Genomic DNA, 23,917 nt, shown 5'->3' on the forward strand with positions numbered 1-23,917 from the left:
TGCTTATTGGTGGTCAGATACATATATTGCTTAGGATCAAGCCAAGAGGTACCAATTTCTAGTTTTGGCTTTATAAAATTGTGCTGAGCATAGTGCACACATTTCAGCTAATGGATGTGGTGTGATTATTCACAATGTTTTCTGGCTGTCGGATGGGTACATTGTTCCAGGAGATGTGCACATAAGTATACACACCATTTATTTCAATTTGATTCTTAAACATGGTTATGAACGGATGCTTGTGCATCCACAGGTGTGTATGCATCCAATAGTGATCATTGGTTTGACAAGAAGTAGAATATATTGATATGACCTATTGGGGTAGAAGCTCTGTGATTACAATAGGTACCTGTAGAATGTGAAATTAAAGCTAGTTCACTCAGTGGGTCCTTAACCAGGCCTGCAGGTTTATTGGTAAAAGCAGTAACAGCAGTAACACTGAACCCAGTGTCACGCACAGGGTCACGCATGTGCCATAACATCATCCCACCAGGGTCACAGCATAGAGAAGAAAAAATATAACAATTTACTTAACCACCTTAGTAAAGTCCACCGTTAACCAAGAACATTGGGTTATGCAACAAATAAACAGTGAAACATATCAACATATCAAATATATTACAGTCCACTTTTTCTCAAGAACACATTTAGTAGTTGTGGGGTCAGTCTCTTCATTAACATAGCATCATCATCTTCGCTTGATACAAATGTGATACTAGTAGACTTTCTCTCCACTAACCCCTGGATGAAGCTGTGTCTAATAGTAATGTGATTGGACCATCCATGGTGGTTGGTGCTAAAGGACAAGTCATTTGAACCCTTGTTGACCGTCTCATCCTCGTCTTGTTGACACTCTATGTTGACAGTCTCATCCTGATTAAAAAGTCTTAATTCACACAAAGGGGTAGATGTAATAAGCTCTGAAAATTGATAAAGTGGACAGTGATAAACTGCCAACCAATCAGCTCCTAACTGTAATTTTTCAAACACAGCCTGTAACATGACAGGAGCTGAGTGGCTGGTCATCTATCACTTTCCAATTTATCACTTTCCAGAGCTTAGTACATCTCCCCCAAAGAGCCGTATTTAATTAGGTGCGAAATTGACTGATTTTGCTGGTGAAATTGGCCAATTGTCGACACAAAAAGTGGCGTAAACGGACGATTTAGACAAATAACAGCTGAAAATAGTTGAAAAAGTCAGGACAAGCAGGAAATTGTGTCTGTACCCCAAAAAGTGGCTGACGTAAATCGGAAAATAATTTAGAAGTGTATTGTTGGCCGTAATAAATTATTTGTGTTACTTAAATTATGTCGGTTGGCTGTAATTTGCGTATATGAGAAAACATAAAAAAATTATAGAAAACTATTTTTTTTTTCCAGAAAAATACTGTTCCACATAAATTTGGGGTATGTTAAAATGGGTGCAAGTATATTTTCAAGTTGTAAAAGTGCACTTTTAAAAAATGTTAAAAAAGCGCCTGCTGCAACCATGTGCGATGTTTAAAACACTTGTTTAAAATACCAGACCCAAATGTTAAACCCATTTTCAACATTTTCTCCAAAAATATGACTGGTTGTTTTTTGCCAACTTACGAAAAACTTGGGGTTGCTTTCTGTTTGACCAGCTGAGGGCTGCACCTGCCAGTGCAAACACATCTCCTGTGTATGAACAATCGTCATTGTCATCGATCCCCAGTCGGCATCACACAAAGATTTCAGTGTAGAATTACCAGACTTTGAAAACTCTAATTTCAAGGAAGTTGAACCCTTTGAGTACTTCAAAATAGCTTTTACTGCAGTCCATTGTTGTTTCCCAGGAATATTGACAAATTGGCTCACCTGGCTCACAGATGTCTGTACGAGTTCTTATACTTGCATACATTAAACTTCTGACAGCACTATGATAAGTTGTTGGCTTGTTGGTGACATTGCTTTTGTTAGTTTTGTGTCTTTGTGAATGGGACTACTAACTGGCTTTTCATCTGACATAGCATATTTTTCAAGTATTGCTTCAATATATCCTTGTTGATCAACTATATCCTGTCTCAAAGTTTTGTAAGATCCTTTAGCCCAGCAGGTGATTTGCAGGCCCTAGGTCTTTTAACTTGAATTTCTGCTCTAACAGATACTTGACACTGACTTGGTGCTTCTCCTGACCTGCTAGCAAAAGATTATCCACATACATGACTATCATAAATAATTTATGATCTATTATCTTGTGGTAAAGTGGTAGTGATCAGTACCAATGTACCAGCTATGTCCACTTTGCTTTAGACCATACAATGCTTTCAATAAACAGACTTTTCCTTTATTGTAATGCTCTGGAGGTTCCATATAACTTTTTCTATTAACTCTCCATTTAAGAAAGCTGAGTCAAAGTCTAATTGGTACAGCAACAAATCATGCATGGCAGATATGGCAGTGACTAAATGTAATATACTGCACCTTGTCACAAATGAGAAGAGTTCTCCATAGTCTATCGCGGATTTCTGTTTGTATTGTTAAGCATCAAGATGGGCTTTGTAACGGCCAAAAGTTCCATCTGCATTTACCTTTTTACAAAAGACTCTTTTGTTCTTGACTGTCTTGCGGTGAATCGGCCTGTTAACAACATTCCATGTGTGGCAGTCACCCAATGATCCCATTTCTTTATCTATTTCTATTCCTCCCAGTCATTGCTTGACTTTGCTTCTTGGTTATTTTGGTGTTCACAGAAGCAATGTTTGCAAATTCCTCCTAATACTGTATATCCTCTGGGTTTTCTTTTATTATTTCTTACAGAACTCCTGCTATGTGATTGGGTAGCCATACTGACAGTCTGTAAGATACATTAAACTGTCAGAATATCCAGCGTAACAAGCTTGTGCTGTGATTGCACATAATATCCCTAGATTTTTTATGTTTGTAATATCCCATAGTCTGTATAATTTACTTTATTGGCAGTATTCAAGCATGATACACTCTAGTGACTTTCAATCCAGCTTACAGTATGGGGTAAATTTAATAAAGGTCAATTTTGCATTTTGGGTGATTTGAGGTGCGATTTTCATTCGATTTGTATTTGATTTTGCTTTTAGGTATTTACTAAAGGCCAGATCAAATGTAAAATTGAATTTCAAATCAAATTTTTAGTCAAATCGACCTTTAGTAAACTTACCCCTATGTCTCTCTTCCTTGGGTATGTATGCATATGCTCTGCACCCAAAGACCCTGAGATGATTGACATTTGTCTTACTCCCAGACTACTCCTCTTGCAATGTTTTGCCTTTTGAAGCTACTATTGGTGCTTGATTCTTCAGGTATTCAGCTGTAGACACTTCTTGTGCCCAAAACCACTTTTCAAGGCCTGCATCACTCAGCATAGTCTGTATTCTCTCCATAATTGTGCGGTTGGTCTGCTCGCTGACACAATTCTGTTCCAGCGTGTATGCAATGATTAGCTGGTACTCAGTGCCATATTTCTATAAGAGAACAGCTACGTCTTTATTTTTATACTCACTGCCATTGTCATATCTCAAGATATTCAGCTTCTGACCAGTTTAAGTCTCCACCAAACTCTGCAGTTTTGTTTACTACTTCACTCTTGGCTTTGATGATGTAAATGTGTGTCATTCTCATGAAGTCACTGATGAATGTTAGGAAATATTGGTATCCACTCATTAATTTTACCTTCATAAGACCACACACACCTGTATGCATATATGCTAGCTGTGCCTCAGCTCTGGTAGCTGACTTTGGTAAGGGACAGTTGGTTTGTTCCCCCATTATACAGCTCTGACATGCTGGTCTCTGCATAATTAATGGCTATTTCCATTACCATCCCATCATGTTTCTGGACATTATCATATCCCTGATGGCCTAGCTGCCTGTGCCACAGCGCCATAGCTTGGCTTGAGTCACAGGCCTCCATCACATAACACTCCTCCGTGTCTAGGACATATAGTTTCTGGCACTGGGTTGTTGTTGATATCACAGTCCCTATTTTATTTTGCACTGCATACTTGCACTTAGCAAACTTGACCTTGAATACTTTGTCTTCTAGGACACTTATGGTAATGAGGGTAATCCTCAAATCTGGTACGAATAACACATCCAGGTTGTCTGTGACTATGGTTTAATATTTAATTCTCAGGCGCACCATAATTGTTTCAACTTTTGCAGTTATAAGGACTTTGGGCCTGGTATAGCATGGATTGCAACTGTGATCGCAGCTGCGTAATCACACGTAATGAATCTGTAAAAATATGCTAATGTCTGCCACCACTCAACCAGCATAGAAATGCCCACTACTAACTTCACATATCCTTATTACCTCCCAGACCTGCGTATACATCGCTAACATCAGAGAACATCGGCCCCTCACGCACGCAGCTCTGACCTGTCTCAGAATTTGCAGTGAGTACTCAGGCTGCGTAGGCAATCACAGTGGCTAATTTATGCACGCCCATGCGATGGTGTTCCAACAGACAGGAACGCCTGCATTTCTGCAACCACTCCCCGTCATCACTCTACAATGCATTCCACAGTGCGTCCGTAATTGCAGTGCAATCGACGTGCATCGGCAGTGCGTTGCATACGCATGTGCAGTATGCAGCGTACGCTGTTGCAATTGTGATCCATGCTGAATTACGCCCTCTGTCTCCAGTCCCTCTGTTATAGGGTCACACAAGCTCAATGATGTAAACCATTCTTGAAGGCAACTGAAATGCCCCATGGCTCCCAAGTCCATGTACCAGCAATCCATTCTGTGACATCTGTGACAAGCCAACTCATTTCTTTTATCACGCTCCTTCTGCACCACTTGAGTCTCTCAGTCTGGATTCAGAGGCCTTGTGTTCCACTTTGTGACATACAAAACATTTGTACCTTTTGGGATTACTGTCCATTGTGAGTAAAGCAGAATTCTCAGCATTTGTCTCAACTGGTATGCATTACTGGAACTGCAGTAGTTTAGTCCTCACAATATCTGTGACACACTGGATTCTAAAACTACCACCAAGAAATTAAATTCAGGTGTTAGATTCTATAGCATCGTCATTGCGACCTCCTTGTCATTCACCTTTACTCCTACAAATGTCAGTTGCTGAGATATGGACACCAACTTGTCTCTACATGCACTCAGGGCCTGATTCAGAGCCGCTCGTAAGCGGCCGCTCGTTTGCTCCGAGCGATGTTCGCACAACTGCGCATGTGTACGGTTCGTAATACGCATGCGCGAACCAGTCAGTGCGGTCGAAATTCATGTGCTCGCAAAATAGCGAATGCCTGCTAATTTGAGTGACAGGATGAGGCGTTTGTGGGTGGTAAACAGGGGAAGGGGCTTGAAAACGGGGAGTGGTGATCCGAACGCAGGCGTGCCAAAAGGTCAAAACGGGCGTTTTAAGGGTGTGCATAATTAACAAAGCAGCGTCATCGACCACGTCACTTGGTTGTTTCTTAGCCTGAACTGCTCGCATGATTGCGGTAGGAAAATCCAACCACAAGCACTGCGAGCAGTTCATACGCCTTTCAATGTACTCGATTAATCAAATAAATAGCGGAGATGACGTAGGATGCGAGCGGCCAGGGGGCATTTTTTACAAAATAGCGAGCACATGTTTTGTTCGCTCGTTCAGACATAGAGGCGTCAACAGACCGCAAAGAGCGAGCGCTCTATTTAAATATCCGGCCCCTTTTTCTGAACAACCGTTCGCAAATAGCGTCCGGCTATGAATCAGGCCCTCAGTTTGGTACTGTAAGTTTATCTTCCTCATCGTAACTTTATCTTCATATGCTGCCCGCAGGGCTATCCACATGTCATGTGCTGACACTTTCCCATGAATTATAGAATAGACATGTTGATCCACAGCTAGGTCTATGACCCTGTGGTCCTACCCACTTCAACAGGATTTGTATTGTCACCTGGATTATTTGTAATTTCCACAGCTTCTTTTGCTTCAGCTGAATCTCCATAGCATACTTCCACATGGCATAATTCTCTGAACTTCTTAATTTTAGGAAGGTTATGCTGACTGCTGCACTGTGTATTTTCTGACTTGTTCCAAATGAACAGTACTTCGCTGTATGTTTCACATTGAGGGTACTGGGCCCATTACCCATAATATGATCTATTATTGGAGAACCTGGGTGATTAATATAGGTATCAGCAGAATATGAAATGGAGGTTAACAGCGGTAACTACATCGTGGCGCGTGCAGGGCCACGCATGCGCCTTGATGTCATCCCGCCAGGGTCACAGCACAGAAGAGAAGTTGGAGTGCACACGTCTCCAACAGAATAGAGGTGATAGATTACTGTATGTTGGGAATGTATCACAGTATATATGTTTTGAGTATAAATTGGCAAAAAAGATTGGGTATCTCTTTTTTCATCTGAATTGATTGTATGTATTGTGTGTATGTATTGTTTGTGTATTGGTGACTAGCACTAGGGTGTTGTTTCTTCTGTTTCACTGATTTTGTTTTGACAGGAATAGTGTAAATATGAATAGATTATATGTAATAGTTAGTATAGAATTGTATGGTGGATGAGAGATTAAAAGGGAGCAGTTAGGTTAATAAAAAAAGGGTGGTGAACAATTGGATATGGAGGTGTGTGTTAGAAAATGGTCATATTAGATAATTATAGTAGAGTAAATGGTATATACTGTAAAATTGTATTCATTTGTAAAGTTTGACTGGGCTTAAATGGAAAAGTTAGTTAACATGCTGGACAACAGTATGGAATGCGGTCAAAATGCTGATGGCCGGGAAGCAGTCTGACTAAATCCCGGTATCTAAATCCCGAAGCGGGACTAAAAACAGTCATCGAAATCTCAATGCCCGTCAAGATCCCGATGCCATAACCTACATAGAAGGCTTCCCGATCTAAAGTAAGCCGGGCACTGTTTGCGCTTAGCCGCACGGGGGGGGGGGAAGGGTTAGGTTTAGGCACCCCTGGGGGTACTTAGAGTTAGGCACCACCCCGGGAGGGTTAGGTTTAAGGTGCAGGGAAGGGGGGTTAGGGTTAGGCACCACCGGGGGGAGGTTAGGGTTAGGCACCACCCTGGGAGGGTTAGGTTTAGTGTGCGGGGAGGGGGTTAAGTTTAGGCACCCCCTGGGGGGAGGTTAGGCTTAGGCCCCACTGGGGGGAGGTTAGGGTTAGGCACCACTACGGGAGGGTAATGGTTAGGGGGGAGGGTTAGGGTACTTACCAGCCTCAGTCGGGATCTTCAGTGTTCGGGCTTGCGGCGTCAGTATTTAGTCAGACGGCTTCCCGACCGTTGGCATTTCATACCCAACAGTATATGTATATTGTGTGTATTAGATTTGTATATATTAATTTAATTGATGTGTATGACTGAGTGGTAACATATCTTCAAGGATGGCAAATAGTGAACAAGAGTAATTGGAGGAAGTGGACTTGTATTCAAAATATACATAATGTTGAAAGACAGAAAATAAATTAATGGATATGAGTTTGTTATATTATGATCTTTGTTATTAACTTAGTGTGATTTATAGATGGGAGGGCTTAATATTGTGTATATATGAAAATGTAGGACTATATACATGTGTTAGTATAAATTCCAAATGTCTATCTTTTTGGGATATTACTCTATCTTTGCCTATGAAGTATATGTTGTCTAATATGGTGCATTATTTTGAAGTGTTCTAGGTCTGTAACATAAGTCAATTAAACACTCAATTAATTGAAGATAGTCTCTCAAAGATATGTCATTAATTGTCTGGAAACATGATTCTTATCATAGTATTAATTATCTACATGAAATGAAGTGGAATCATTAGCCTTTTCATTTATTACATGAAAAATAATGTTCCCATACAGTAGATTACAAGGGTATTAAATGCCAGTGTGGAGTTAAGTAACCGTGCCACATTTAGCACAGCATTGGGAAAAAAATGAATATACAGTATAATAATTCATCATTACCTGTACTGTAAAATAGCATGATATTAAAATACATTAAGGCACTTCTATATATAATTTTTATTTCCCACAAAATGTAAATATTATTATACACATTTAATAGTAGATTACAAAAAGGATCCTCGTTTAAGAAGATGTGCTAATTGCTTTGATAAGATGGCCATGGGCACTGCATGTCTGTGAACACTTTGGTCTCCCCACGTTAGACTTGTCAAAACTAGATTGGAAAGGGAAGCATAATTATCTCTTAATGCCATTACACTCACACTGTTGTCATTACACTCCAACGATAATTCTAACATTTACATTTAGTCAACATTTACAATGAATATGAATACTACTCAGCCATGATGTTTAGCAGGGGTGGCCAAACTGGTTCTCAAGGACACCTAACAGTTCATGTTTTCCAGACTATCTATGGATCTTCAGAATGCTTCAGTTAGGAATGTGGATCTTTAGAATGTTTCTTTTTAAAATATAGTGATTAGTAATGAAGTTGTAGAAATGTAAAATCCGCTACACTTCTCTGAAATTAGGTAACCAGTCAGGTTTTCTGCCTTCTTGAAATATAAATGGAATCCATTATCCCTTCAGTATGGATAGTAGTAAGATAGATATCTCATAGTTGCAGGTGTGCCATTAGAATTAACATAAGAGTTTTTCTGGATATAAATAATCTAATATTGTAACAGATTAATTTTCATTTATTTCTCTGATATTGGAGTAGGCAATGTTTAAAAAAAAAGCAGCTTTTCAATAATAGAAATTCAAATAAATGACGCGTTTCTCAGATTGCTGCCCACTTCATCAGATAGGAAACTGGAATGGTCTACATAGAAATTCAAATACAATCTGCATTGTAGTCCTGTGTGGTTCTACAAGATCCATACAAGGCAGCTCTATTGAGACTGTTACTTAATGAATAGCAGGGCATCTGCCAGCCCTTGGTGCATGTGATGACAGCATTGTGTGGACACTGGGAGCAGGAAGATGGGTGCCTGTCCATGCAGCGAGGTTCTGATCCAGATAGTCCCGTGAGGTGGAAAAGGTTGCTGGGGTGCCTTCCGGGGTGTTCTTGGCCTTGCGCTTGGGGCTGCGGCATCTGTTGCACAACACTTAATATGGCACTGATAAAAACACCTGTGTAATATCTAGGATGTCTGGAAAAGTGAACTGTTAGAGATTTCTTGAAGAGTGAGCTTGACTACCTCTAATGTGTAGGGTAATGTTTTCTTGCTTTTAATATTTCCCAGTCCTTTTAACGTTAGAGGGGCTGTTGAAGACAGAATAATACACCAGTTGCTGTAGTGAATCTACCATGAATCCCCACTGTAAAATCCAATAATCATGTTGTATAAAAGAATGATTCCCACTGAATGTTAATAACGGGTGTTAGTAATAGCTTGTATTCAACCATACAGAACTCCAATAAGTACAGGTGCAAGAGAGGCAACATCTTGTTTCTACAACTGTCATCTCCTGTTCCCTTATATGTGTATTGTTTTAAATGATGAAGTCACTTTAAAATGTTACTGTGCTGTAATGGAAAGGCATTGCTAATAAATCAAATTTAGATCATATTTATGAGCAATAACAGATAGCATCTGCGTCTCAATCTTCAATTACAAAGATGGCACGGTTATGGAGTTGTGGACACAGTAAACATGATGCGATCAACAAACATATCAGGAGTGCTCATAAGCTGCTGGCACATCTATAAAGATGTTGAAGTGTGTGCTGTTCCTATGCACCTGATCCTTAATGAAATTGGCAAAGCAACTAGAGACATGTGCACACCAGAGATTTAGCTATTTGTGTATTTTTATACAAAATAATACATAATCAGCTATATAAGACACTTCCAAGAAATGATTTCCAAATATATTATATATACACATTGTACACACTCACACACATACAGGGCCTTAAGGGTTGTACAAGTCGTGCCATCGATCAAATCCCTGTTGCTACATGGTCCATGAATCTAGATACTTTTTTAAGTACAGTATACATATGGTCCGGAGGTCATATCATGCAATAGTCCGGCCTGAAATGTAATGGTTGCCGGTCGCTTGGATGTGAGCGCCAATTGCCGCTTAAGTGTAGCTGATGTGACAGAGCTTGCTGGGCATTAAGTTCACCAACTACTCCAGCAATATAGCGATCTTTGATCCACGTCAGTCAGGCTTCGCTGTATAAGGTAATCCTGTCTCAGGCTGTTTGCGGTTGGAGTCGCAACCTGCAGACCACTTAGACAGGCATCTATTCTGAATAAGGGAATAAGGTCATCACGTTTCGTCCCGTCATGTATCAGGACTTTTCATATTCATTTTCACCTGCTTTTGTAAAAATTAAGTGATGATGAATAGGCCCCTTAGTGCTGTAGAGAAGCTAATAATATTCTAATATGGTTTTCAACCGTAACAAAGCATAAAAAAAGTAGTGTTTGTAAATTATTTTGTTATCAGCTGGAAGATATCAATTTAAAATAAAAAAGAACTGAGTGGGAATCTCCTTCAACAGCAGTGTTAATGGAGGTTGGTCATATTCATATGGTTACACTAACTTTTTAATTGTCAATATTTAACTGGTTGAAAGAAATGTTATATAATAATTGGAAATTACTTTCTAAGAGAATAGAAAAAGACTCAAAACAATATAAAGTAAGCAATCAAATACAAAAAAGTAACACCATTCACATATGTCGGAATACATTACCCTTTATTTGAAATAATAACATTTTTATGAAAGTTCAGTTTTTCTGAAGCACAGTGAATACAGATAATGTTTAATAAAGAATTTAAATATTAAGTTTTCAGTTGTCTTAAGCATTTTGTGTAGCAATGCCTGACTTTTTCTGCCTTATTCTTGCTGTCACTATATATGTAAACAGCATAATTTTGCTTAATGATTTGTAGTGCATTAAACATATAGGTGGAAGCTAATGCAGTCTATTTCCGCAGCGTAGCTGCGTCTTTACGCTGATGCAGCAGCTGTTGGGATTCGTACAGAGACACCCACTAGCTGCGGTGATAATCTGCCTCTTTGTATATTGAGATGCACCATCGGTCACGCCATTGAACATTGCATCAGCCCTATGGAGGTGCAGAAAGTGCAGACTCTCTGTGTGAACATGGTTGCCAAAATTAATTCAACTGGCTAGATACCCCCCCCCAATTAGTACCCTGGATCGCCTACTGACAATGCCTCTCCTAAAGTCCAAATTTTGGCATGGATTCTCTCTGTATACTTGTTACTGCTGCAGATCTTTCCTACTTTTCTGTAGTAGTCTTCATTAGTCTGCTCTCTGCTTTACTTATCTTTCTATTCCTCCCATGCTGTCTCTTTAGACTGTAAGTGCTCTCTTCCAGCACTCTTCAACTCAGTCCAACTGTGTCTAATACTGAACACTTCACTCTTCTCAAAATGACCCCACCCCTCTCAGCCAAAATGTACAATACCATAAGTAATATCAAGCAGATACGTCACTTTCCAAAAAGTTCTACTTGATGCTGTGTCAACCTCCCAAAGGTCCTACATTCTACACTGTTGAATTGTTACTAAAAACAACAATTGCAAAGGTTAAAACTTTTCCAAAAATGTAAATTTCCTTCCGTTATTTTCTTGCTTCACATATTTTTCTTTTGTTAAAGCATCAGCTATCACTCTACTTCCAGATATTTGCCGGGACATGCTTATCAGATATTTGCCCATGTCCCAGCATGAGAATTTTGCTATATTCAAACAAAAATATTCAATATTGCTTTATAATATTTAGTCAATAAATTGTCATCACAACTGCAATAATTATGCTGATTGTGATAAATAGGCCCCTAAGTCTCTTGAAGTAAGCCTTGATTAGTCAACAATTGCTTGCATGCAGCTACATATTCAATGCAATGTCAAACATATCAAGTTCTCTCAATGTCTGGGAAACATTTATATTTCCATGACTGGTATTAGTAACTGGTATATGTATTCATTATGTTGACATTCAGAATGTAATCATGGTCATTATGTCGACATTACAGGTTTAGGTTTAGTTTTAGGGCTAGGCTGTGGTCAGGTTTAGTGTAGGGTACACACCTCACCAATATATCTGCAGATCGACTGATCTGCAGATATATCTGCAGTCTGTGCAGAACATATGTTCTGCATACAGACTGCCCGATTTGTCGTGACTGACGGCACAAATGGGCGGGCATTTACATGCGCCACCCCAGTTGAGCTGTCAATCACCGCTGGCCCGTGCAACAAGTGTACTGGTGGTCGGCTGATCGCCTATTCACACAGCACGATGCCCCAATACATCTGCAGATATATTGGGCATCAGCTGTGCAGCACAGCCGATGCAATATATCTGTGAGTGGCGTCGTTCACAGACATATCGCTGGTACACACCGGCTGATGAACACATGATTGATTGATATATATATATATATATATATATATATCGGCCAGTGTGCACCCAGCAAAACACTAGAAAAATGCAGGCTGTCGACTTGCACGATGTAGACATTATGATCTTGTCGCATTACGTCCTTAACGTCCGTGTTGACATTCTCAATGTTAACATAACATTCCACACCCTTAGTAAATAAGTTACAGTATATATTTGATACCATATATTTTTGATTTAGTGTTTTAAGGCATTACTTTTTAACAGTCTTGGGACTGTCCTGATTTCTGGACATCAAAAGAGTGTGGGCTTTATTGACATTGGCAGATTGAGATTAGATATTTTTCAAAGAGCACAGGGTGTTCCACTTTTGTTCTATTAGTGAGCACCACCATTGTAGCAATTCTTCCTCACAGCAATAATGTAGTTTCCAATATGTGTGGGGTTTGTATGTTCTCCTCTTCAGATACTCTGGCTTCCTCCCACAATCCCAAAACATAATAGTAGGTTAATTAACCCTAGTGTGTACATGTGATAAGTGCAAGCGCTACTGGTTCAGGGACTGATACAAATTGCTACATTTCCTCTGTGAAGTGCTGTGTAATAAGTGTGCGCTATATAAATACCTGTATATAAAATGTTCTGATGTCATAGTTTGTTGTTGTCATTGCTGCTCTACATTCAAGTGTGTATATATTTACATATTGAAAATCCTTTATGTTTTGAACAGCTTGAAGAATGGACATTCCATGTATCTGGAGTAGGCCTCATTCCCCAACCTATGGAACCAACAAGCATAAGTGCCAGTGTTGGAAGCCTTGTCTCTATCAGTATCACCTTTAAGAATCCCACAAATGAAAATGTTCTCGTTGATGTTATTCTAACCGGTAAAGTATTTTCCTAATAGCAGCTTAACAATTCTTTTAAAACTGCAGTAGATTAATTGAATTAGATACAGTACATGTAGCAAAAGGTTAGAAGTATAATTATGAGATAGTGAAAATAAACATGCTTCACTGTTTAATAATGATGAATATCTCAATACATCCACTGTCTGAAAATCATAATGAAAATTAATACCCAAGAAGTAGTGCAAAAAATTTATCTTCACAGCAATTTGAGTTCCATGAGGTTAAAGGACATTATCATTTGGCAGCTAAAATAAGCAGCTGCACATTTATTAGTTCCCATAATTGTATTTTCTTTTCACTCATCGCCAAATATGAGTCCTATGTGTAATAAACTGATTTATAGGTAGTCTGTATAATGTATTGATTTACAGTCAGGTGCATAAATATTGGGACATTGACAGAATTTTTATATTTTGTCCTCTAATCACCACCACAATGGCTTTGAAATTAAACAAACAAGATGTGCTTTAACTGTCAGATTTAATTTGAGGGTAATTACATGCAAATCAAGTGAACGGTGTAGGAATTACAACGGTTTCTATATGTGCCTCCCACTTTTTAAGGGGCCAAATGTAATGGGACAAACTAAACAATCCTAAATGTAACTTTCACTTTTTAATACTTTGTTGCAAATCCTTTGCAGGCAATTACAGCCTGAAGTCTGGAACGCATAGACATCACCAGATGCCTGGTTTCTTCCCTGGTGATGCTCTGCCAGGCCTCTACTGCAAATGTCTTCAGTTCCTGCTTGTTCTTGGGGCATTTTCCCTTCAGTTTTGTCTTCATCAAGTGAAATGCATGCTCAATCGGATTCAGGTCAGGGGATTGACTTGACCATTGCATAACATTCCACTTTTTATCCTTAAAAAACTCTTTGGTTGCTTTTGCAGTATGCTTCGGGTCATTGTCCATCTGCACTGTGAAGCACCGTCCAATGAGTTCTGAAGCATTTGACTGAATATGAGCATATAATATTGCCCGAAACACTTCAGAATTCATTCTGCTGCTTTTGTCAGCAGTCACATCATCAATAAATACAAGGGAACCAGTTCCATTGGCAGCCATACATGCCCACGCCATGACATTACCACCACCATGCTTCACTGATGAGGTGGTATGTTTTGGATCATGAGCAGTTCCTTTCCTTCTCCATACTCTTCTCTTCCCATCACTCTGGTACAAGTTGATCTTTGTCTCATCTGTCCATAGCATGTTGTTCCAGAACTGTAATGGCATTTTTAGATGTTGTTTGGCAAACTCTAATCTGGTCTTCCTGTTTTTGTGGCTCACCAATGGTTTACATCTTGTGGTGAACCCTCTATATTCACTCTTGTGAAGTCTTCTCTTGATTGTTGACTTTGACACATATACACCTACCTCCTGGAGAGTGTTCTTGATTTGGCCAATTGTTGTGAAGGGGTTTTTCTTCCCCAGGGAAATAATTCTTCTGTCATCCACCACAGTTGTTTTCCGTGGTTTTCCGGGTCTTTTGGTGTTGCTGAGCTCTCCGGTGCATTCTTTCTTTTTAAGAATATTCCAAACAGTTGATTTGGCCACACCTAATGTTTTTGCTATCTCTCTGATGGGTTTGTTTTGATTTTTCAGCCTAATGATGGCTTGCTTCACTGATAGTGACAGCTCTTTGGATCTCATATTGAGAGTCGACAGCAACTGACTCCAAATGCAAATGTCACACCTAGAATCAACTCCAGACCTTTTACCTGCTTAATTGATAATGAAATAACGAGGGAATAGCCCACACAGCTTTTGAGTTGATAGTCCCATTACTTTTGGCCCCTTAAAAAGTGGGAGGCACATAAAGAAACCGTTGTAATTCCTACACCGTTCACCTGATTTGGATGTAATTATCTGTATTAAATCTTAAAGTCTGCAGTTAAAGCACATCTTGTTTGTTTAATTTCAAAGCCATTGTGGTGGTGAATAGAGGCCAAAATATGAAAATTCTGTCAATGTCCCAATATTTATGCACCTGACTGTATATTTAATTTATGATATACATTGGTGAATATGTGCAGTCCCATATCTTAGCTAGTTTACATTTTGCTAGGACTGACAAGTTATAGCAGTGCTTTCATTGGTTGCACAATGGTACTCTTTACCTACAGCCAATCGGCAGGAAGTTCAGTAGGAAATACAAACTTTCACAACAGAACCAATCAGAACGATAAAGTAAGTTATATATCATTATGCTATAGCTCCAGTCTATAGCATATAGTGATATATATTTGAGCAGGGCCGTAGAGAGCCAGCCCAGGCCCATTACTATCAGGGGGAGTGGCGTAAATTGCAAGAGACATGGCCACGCCCCCTTAAAAATCCTATTTGTGGCGCTGCGCAAATCCACACAGCAGCTTGTGCTAGGCTGCTGACAGCTAAGAGGGAGGGGGCATCGGACTGGGCCCCCACCAGGCCCCTTCAATGAGCCTGAGCCCAGGTAATTAGTACCCGCTCCCCCCCTTCTCTCCACCCCAGTATGTGAGCATATGAAACTATATAGTGGCATATGAGGCTACATGATGCCAAATAAGGCTATATGGTGGCACTATTGACCTAAATGGCTGGAATGTCATGGAAGTGTTGAACAGTTTATGATGGGTAATGAGTTTGAGGTTGCAAGATCTCAGAACAAATCTTTCAAAAACAGAATTTATAATATTCCCTCCATCCAACAGAAGTTACTAACCTACAGTATTTCTGCTGACAACATGACAATAGACCCTACTACTGAAGCTTGCTGCCTTGGTGTTATCCTCTCAGAATGTAATGTGCTCTCCACATTCAATATCTATCCAAAACCTGTCACATACATCTAAGAAACATATTCAAAATACACATATATCTCATACAAGACACTGCAAAAACTTTAATTCATGCACACATTATCTCGTGCTTTGATTATTGCAATAGTCTGCTTACTGGTCTTACTCTAAACAGACTTTCAACCCTACGATCTATTTTGAGTGCAGTGGCCAGACAGAACTTCCTTGTCTGCTGCTCTGCTCTGACCCTACATTGGGGGCCTGTATTTTATCATGTTCAATATAAAATATTCTGTTTATATACTGTATAAGGCTATCAACAAATCTAAACTAACATACAGCTCTTCACAAAATGTTAATATGTGTGTAGTATTTGGCAGTTATAGCTTATAAGCAGAGTAAATAGTATACACCAGTGGATTCACCAGATGTACTAGACAGCTCAGGACTTAACCAGGAGTTTGGCTTATTGTGTAGTAGTATGGTTGTACAGCCATAGTCACAGTCCCTTACAGACAGTGTCTTGAATGGAGCGGAGCTTAAGCTGACCATTCAGACCACCAGCTGGTGATTGTATGATAGTAGCTGTGCATAAACACTGAAGTGCCAAAAGTCATGGGATAGCAGTATGTAAAGGTAATGATCGATGGCATCACCGTACTGTGGGTCTCATTCAGACCCGCTCGCGAGCGCAGGATGCTCGCAAGCGGGTCGATGTTACCCAAATGCGCATGCGCACGATGGAGGCTGCTCCGTCGTGCGCATGCGCGAGACCCGGCGAGCGACGGAGAAGCCGTCGCTTGGGGTCTCGCTACAAAGGGGGCGTGCTGTCGATGGTGAGTGACAGCATGCCCCCTTTGGTGGGCGTGCCGGGGCGTGGCTGCCCAGACGGAGGCGTTCCCATGGGAACGCCTATTGTCTGGGTCCGGCCCCACTGACATCACTAGCCAAAATCACTCCAGGGCTTGCGGCAGCGAGACCCTACCGCAGGGTCTCGTCACAAGCCCGATGGTCGCGATGGTCTGGACCATCGCGACCATCATCATGGACGCTCGCATAACCTGTGGGTGGTAACCCACAGCTATGCGAGCGTCCAAAAGGCCACTCCAAATTTAACTAGGACGGCCCTGATTCAGAGCGAGCGCTCTGGTCAGAGCGTCCGGCTCTGAATCAGGCCCTGTGACATCTTGGAATTGCCCAGACCTGCATCAGTTGTGACCTGACATCTCGTGAGTCAGTTTGAACACCAGTTAGGCTGCTCAGTGCAAGGCGACGTGAATTATCGGAGTTCGTTCGGGCATGATAGTGGGTGCCTGATGGATGGGACATTCCATTTATGAAGTTGTGCCATTCAATATTCTTTGATCTATGGTGTCATGTGTGTGCCTGTAATACCTCATGGAAAGCATTACCACCCACCGTGGACAGTGCAGTGGACAACCATGGGTGCTTAATGATTGTGACCAGTGGCATCTGGCCAGAATTATCAGTGGTAACAGACTAGCAACACTGGATCAAATCACATCCACATTCAATACAGGAGGTACCAGACACTTATCCAGTAGGTCATTTCAGTGTTCTTTAGCTTCCATGGAATGTTGGAGCAAAAACCTCACTTTCCCCTGTTAACACCGGACACAGAGCCTCACCTGGACTTGTGACAATGCTAATTGGATCCTGGAGCACTGGCATTATCCGATGAGTCATGGTTTCAGTTTTTTCGGGCTGATGGTAGGGATCAGGTGTGGCACAATTCTCATGAGGCCATGGACCAGTTGTGAAAAAGGCACCGTGCAGGCTGGTGCTGGTTCCATAATGGTGAGGTGTGTGTTCACGTGACATGGGTTTGGTCCGCTGACCACCTAAATATTTTATTGACCGATAACTAATGTGTTGCATTGCTTGATGACTATTTGCAGTACAGGTTGAGTCTCCCATATCCAAAATGCTTGGGACCAGGGGTATTTTGGATAATGGAATATTCCGTATTTTGGAATATTTGCATATCATAATGAGATATCTTGGGAATGGTGCCCAAATATACACACACTGGGGGTCATTCAGACCCGGTCGTTAGTGCCGATGCACTCGGACCGGGTCGATGGCCCCCCACAGAGCATGCGCACGATGGCGCCGGTGCTGTCGTGCGCATGCGTGAGACCCGCTGCGACCGACAGCGCCGGTCGTAGCAGGTCTCGATCCAAAGGGGGCGAGCTGTCGATTGACAGCTCGCCCTGTTTGGAAGGCGGGCCAGGGGGGTGGCAGCCCAAACGGAGGCGTTCCCATGGGAACGCCTACCGTTTGGATGAGGCCCCACTGACATCACTAGTGATGTCAGTGGAGAGCTTCCGGCTCAGACAGAGCCAGAAGCTCTCCGGGGCTTACGACAAGGGAGACCCTACCCTAGGGTCTCGTCGTAAGCTCCGACGGTCGCGATGGTCTCTGACCATCACGACCATCACCGGAGCGGTCATTAGAGCTGTGGGTGTTAACCCACAGCCTAACGACCGCAACAGAGGCGGGCGGTCAGGATGCAAGCGGCCGCCCAGTTTCTGAGCGACCGCTTGCATCCTCCGACCGCCTCTGAATGAGGCCCACAATGCATTTATGTGTTATATACACCTTATACACACATCCTGCAGATAATTGTATACAATATTTTCAATAATTTTGTGGCTCAAGCAAAGTTTATGTACAGAAATTAAATTAATTTATGTTTAATATACACCTTATACACACAGCCTGAAGGTAATTTTATACAATATTTTTAATAATTTGTGCCTTAGATAAAGTTTGTGTACATTGAACCATCAAAAATCAAAGGTTTCATTATCTCAGTCATGCCAAAATTATTCCGTATTTCGGAATATTTGGATATGGGAGACTCAACCTGTACTACATGGACTTTATGTACCCCCACAACAATGGAATCTTCCAGCAGGATGAAGCACCATGTCATTAGTTCCAAGTTGTCCAGAATTCATTTGAGGAGCATTTTGGAGATTTCTGATGAATGGTGTGGCCACCACCTTTGCCTGACTTGAACCCAATGAAGCTTTTAAGGGATGTGGTGGAGAGGTCCATTCGCACCCAAAATCCTGCATCTACAAATATCAGAGAACTCTCACGAGGTCTTCTGTCCAATTGTGGAATCGATGCCATGTCGATTTGTTGCACTTTGCCAGGCTAGAGGGGGTCCTACTCGATACTAGACATCTCATCACTTTTGGCACTTCAGTGTACAAGATATTTGTTCTGCAATAAGGCTATTCCTTTTTTCACCGTGCTATTCATATTTTCATTGTACCAATACAGCACTTAGCCAGAGCCGTAACTAGACTTTTTGGTGCCATGGGCCAGAAAGAGCATTGCCCCTCCCCCATCTTAAGATGTACGCCCAAAACAAGGTGTGGCCTCATGGGAAGGGGCATGACAAATCTGATTTGTCCCGTACGATGATTAAGGGGTACTGATCCTTTTGTACCACTGTTATCCAGGTGTCACTGCCTTGTTCTATGGCACATGTTGCAGCACCCTAGTTACAGCCCTGCACTTAGCATATCATTATAGCTATATTTTTTGATCATTTAATGTGGCATGATTTGCACATATTAACATATTAATTGTGTGGTGCACAATTTCTATTTTTTTTTTTTGGGTGCTCTTCTATTGACTGGGGCAAGAAAGTAATGGTTTAGTGATTTGCCTATTGTCTGCTCCTTTCCACTCCCAGCCTTTCCTGTAGGCATACATCAGTGCAAATCCTGAATTTCTATTCAGTCAGAATCTAATGAGTTCCAGTGGAAAGCTTATTAAGTATTTTACATACATCAGAACCTTATCATGAACTTAACATTCCACAGTGTGAATCAATGAAGACATAACATTTCAAAAGTGACATAATACACATACAGTACATAAGTAAATACATTAGCAATTAGGCAGCTTTCAAAAATAAATCTATACTCTAAAGGCTAATCAATATTTGAGACATCATGCGCAAAAAACAATGAGCCTGACTCAGACTTGGATGCGTCTTTATGCTAATGCCACTGAAAAGCCTTTTTGTAGTGTAAATCTGTGTGTCTGAATGTGCAAGTACTGTGACGCTCAACCCGCAGTTTCTATAGATGCAGCATTACCACCTGGTGCAACTTTTTGCGTCAGTTCACCATCAACACAAGCACCTGTTCTATGGCAGGTGCAGTTTCCCCAATATGAGTGTTGCTTTCTATGTGAGTGGTTCAGTGTCTTTGTACTCAACCGCTTTCAGCTAAATGCCTGAGACACTCCCTTAAGACAACATTTCCGTGCATCTTTTTACCCACCCCATGTTACCTCCCAGTCACCGTTTAGGAACTCCCCTTACTTTTCTACTACTATGCATTCAAATTTGTACTGTGACTTGTAGGTACAAAATTGGGACGCATGCGCATCTGATAAACATCGCTCCACTGCATCCAACATCGCCGCTGCATCTGAGTCTGAATCAGGCACAGTATGTCTGTCAGTTATCCAGTTTGAAACAGTTCAATCAATAGTATAAATGTGAATGTATCAATGTTATTATTATTGTCATTTGTTTCTATGGCACCACAAAGTGCCCATAGCGCAGTACAGTGAAATTATAATAAATCATACAAGTAATACAATATATTCAAAGAAATAACATACCGGCCAACATTTGAGAAGACGTACTCGTGTGTGCGTCTTTGACGCGTGCCTGAAAATTGGACATGGCAATGCATCGCGCTACCATTGTGGCCATATTGGGGATGGGTTGTGTGCTGCTACCCATAGCTTGTCACGCTATGATCTACCCATTTTTGGTTATGATAATGGTGTGATGTTGTTATTGGGTGATTCTCAGGACTGCCTTTGTTTTCATCATGAGATAATACAGTATGTGATGAGTACGTATGAAAAATAAAATAAGTATTTGGAGACTATAGATCTGTGTTATACTTGAACTCTCTGGAAGTTACATAGCTGACCCCAGGTCTACTAGCACCATGTGCAATACATTTTGAAGTGCCCCCCCCATCCAACTATATCCATCATTAATAATTGTATTATTATTTTTAATATTATTATAAAAAAGCACACACATTGTGGTCCAATGATAAAAAAAATGCACACATTGTCCCCCACAGGAAAAAAAACACACATTGTTCGCCAGAAGAAAAAAAACACACATTGTCCCCCACAAGAAAAAAAACACACATTATCCCCCACAGGAAAAAAAAACACATTGTCCCCCACAAAAAAGCCCCCAAAACATACACCTTTTGCCCCATAGGAAAAAAATAAAACACATTGGTCCCCACAGAAAAAAAAACAAAAAAACATTGTCCCCCAAAGGAAAAAAATAATACACATTGTCCCCCACAGGAAAAAAATTATCAAAACACATTGTGCTGCACAGGAAAAAATAACACAAATTATCCCCCATAGGAAAAAAATAATACACATTGATCTCCACAGAAACAAACATATTGTCCCCCGCAGAAATAAAATAAAAAACATTGTATCTCACAGAAAAAAAAAGAATCACATTGTCCCCAAAAGAAAATAAAATAATACACATTGGTCCCCACAGAAACAATCATAATTAACATTGTTCCCCATGGGAGTAAAACACATTACTTGCCCCAGCCCCACACAGATGAATTACCTAACCTGTAAGAGCTCCCAGTACCTCCCTGGCCTGCCCTCAGCCGTGGGTTGCACTGGCACCATTAGCGACTGCAGCCTCCTGAGCACTGTGTGGGCGGGATGGTGTATGGCTGTGTGACCTATGATGCCACGTTGCCATAAGTAATGGCCCTGGTCGTGTCTGATCCACCCCAATAAGCCCTGCGCCGCTCATGCCCGAAATAATAACTAGTGGTGCGGCTGGCCTGGCAATATCTAGATCACATTAGTGTCCCGGCAATGGATGCATCATGCCAACTGTGCAGTCACAGAACTGCCCAAGAGCCAGCCCTGGCTGACACTGGTGTGAGGGGTCAAAGTTCAGACCAAATGTCATTCAATTCACACAACCATTGCTCTGGCAACAAGGGCTAAATATAGCTGAATGGGGGCATAGGGGCGAAGCATGCGTAGGCTACATTTTACCATTATACAGATAACCTACCAAAACCTAATAATCTGTTTAACATACAACTTTAATATAAAAATACCATAGGATCATAGCTGATGCTATCAATGAGTGCATGCACCTCTGACTAAGATAGTTTGCACATTCCCTAGTTCCAATGTGGGGGCTACGAACACAATCTATAGTACAGGAGGTAATTAATGTATAATTGGTCAATTCTATAATCAGAATACAATGATTACATATATATTATTTAAACATTAATGCAAAATGTCAATTATGCATCACATATATACATTTTTATATTAATTTAAATATACATTTTTCTTACTAACTTAATGCATAATATTCTAGCACACGGTACCTATTCATATAATTCTGTGATATAAAAATAACATGATATTGTTTTTTCTAAAGATATTGGGCTTCCCAACAATGTCAAATTGTTGCGTACTGTATTTCTTGATTATATATAAATATATTATTTTTTTATAATTGTTGTTCTTTTTTTTGTAAAGATGGCAAAAATAATAGGGTTTAAAACACAGCATGAACTTTTCACCCACACAATTTAATTGAATTTAATTTCTGCTTAGCTCCCAGCAAAAATGTGCCAAACTACCCTGAACTAATTTTTCCAGCGGGAAGTCCTAAGGCTTGTGTTACCAAGCTCTCACTCTCACTTTCCACTAATAGATTTTTGGAATAACATCTGCTAAGACACTATTCTCTCTACATAAAGAATGAAAAGCATGCCTGCTTGGGCATAAATAAGTGACAGGCAGTATGGGTGCAACTACCTTCGAGTATAACAATTCTTGATTAAAATTAGAGGTCATATAGAAGTGGTTTTGTTTTTAGCAACTTTTTACTTTTCTGTGAATGTGTTAGAGATAGCGACAGAGAGAAAGATTACAGTTTCTTTATATTTTACAACTAACAAATGCTATAGTTTAAAGTGTAAAATAGCAGCTGTGGAACCCTGAGGCAGCTATGGTTAGTTTCATTCCTGTTGGAGATGTTTGTGTCCTCGTGAGAGTTTTCATATGTAAGATACTCAGGCAAACTTCATGATATGCATGGGAAAATATTAATTATTTTATTATTTATCATAGCATACATTTAAATTATGTATGCACTTTTATATTTTTGTTGTTGTTGTACTTGCTGAACAGTTCCCAGTTGGCAGTATTTTAATCTTCTTATTCACAATCCTCAGACTTTGATAATAATAATAATACAGCATCAATAGCCAGGCAAATTACATAAGGCATACAATGCAGTTTGCAATTGTCCATGTTGTTGCACTTTGGTAAACGTTTGTTTGAGTAGTGTTAAAAGTTACAAATGATGGAATTATTATAAAAATACAATCTCTACAGTAAAATACACTGTACGCTTGTGTTCAAAATAAACAAAACAAATACATTTACTGTAGCTAATCATCGATGGGAAGTCCTGGGTAGTCCTTTTAAATTTGAAAAAAGAAGTATTGCCAGAGAAGGGTATATTTTATTGACATTCATCATGTTGACATTTATATTGTCAACATGGTTGTAGTGTCAACATGCAGTCTGCCTGTGAATACAAAGCAGTTTGCTGTCAGGATCAACGACGCACTGCGGGCCCCCTGTCAGTGTCAGTCAATGTGATTGGCCGTGCGGCAGGCTGGCAGCTTCAGAACGGAATTCAGGGGCAGACGGCAGGGTAGGGCACGAGAGTTGCATGCCCTGTGGCCCCTTCTCATAGGAAGGAAGATGGAGCAGAGGAAGTTCAGTCAGAAGAAAGCCCTC

General features: G+C 40.5%; 1 protein-coding gene across 1 annotated transcript in view; it reads left to right on the forward strand.

The window, feature by feature from the left end:
- Positions 1-23,917, forward strand: part of LOC148514013 (cilia- and flagella-associated protein 47-like) — a gene marked incomplete at its 3' end in the record, with an annotated part of 651,210 nt that overhangs the window by 438,147 nt on the left and 189,146 nt on the right. Inside the window, exon 56 of the mRNA XM_088481183.1 lies at positions 13,061-13,217. Coding sequence (XP_088337309.1) covers positions 13,061-13,217 — 157 coding nt within the window. The remainder of the gene's footprint in view (positions 1-13,060; positions 13,218-23,917) is intronic.

Source organism: Taudactylus pleione, unplaced genomic scaffold, assembly GCF_031769625.1.
Source record: "Taudactylus pleione unplaced genomic scaffold, aTauple2 ptg000265l, whole genome shotgun sequence".
In the NCBI taxonomy this organism is placed as follows: Eukaryota; Metazoa; Chordata; class Amphibia; order Anura; family Myobatrachidae; genus Taudactylus; species Taudactylus pleione.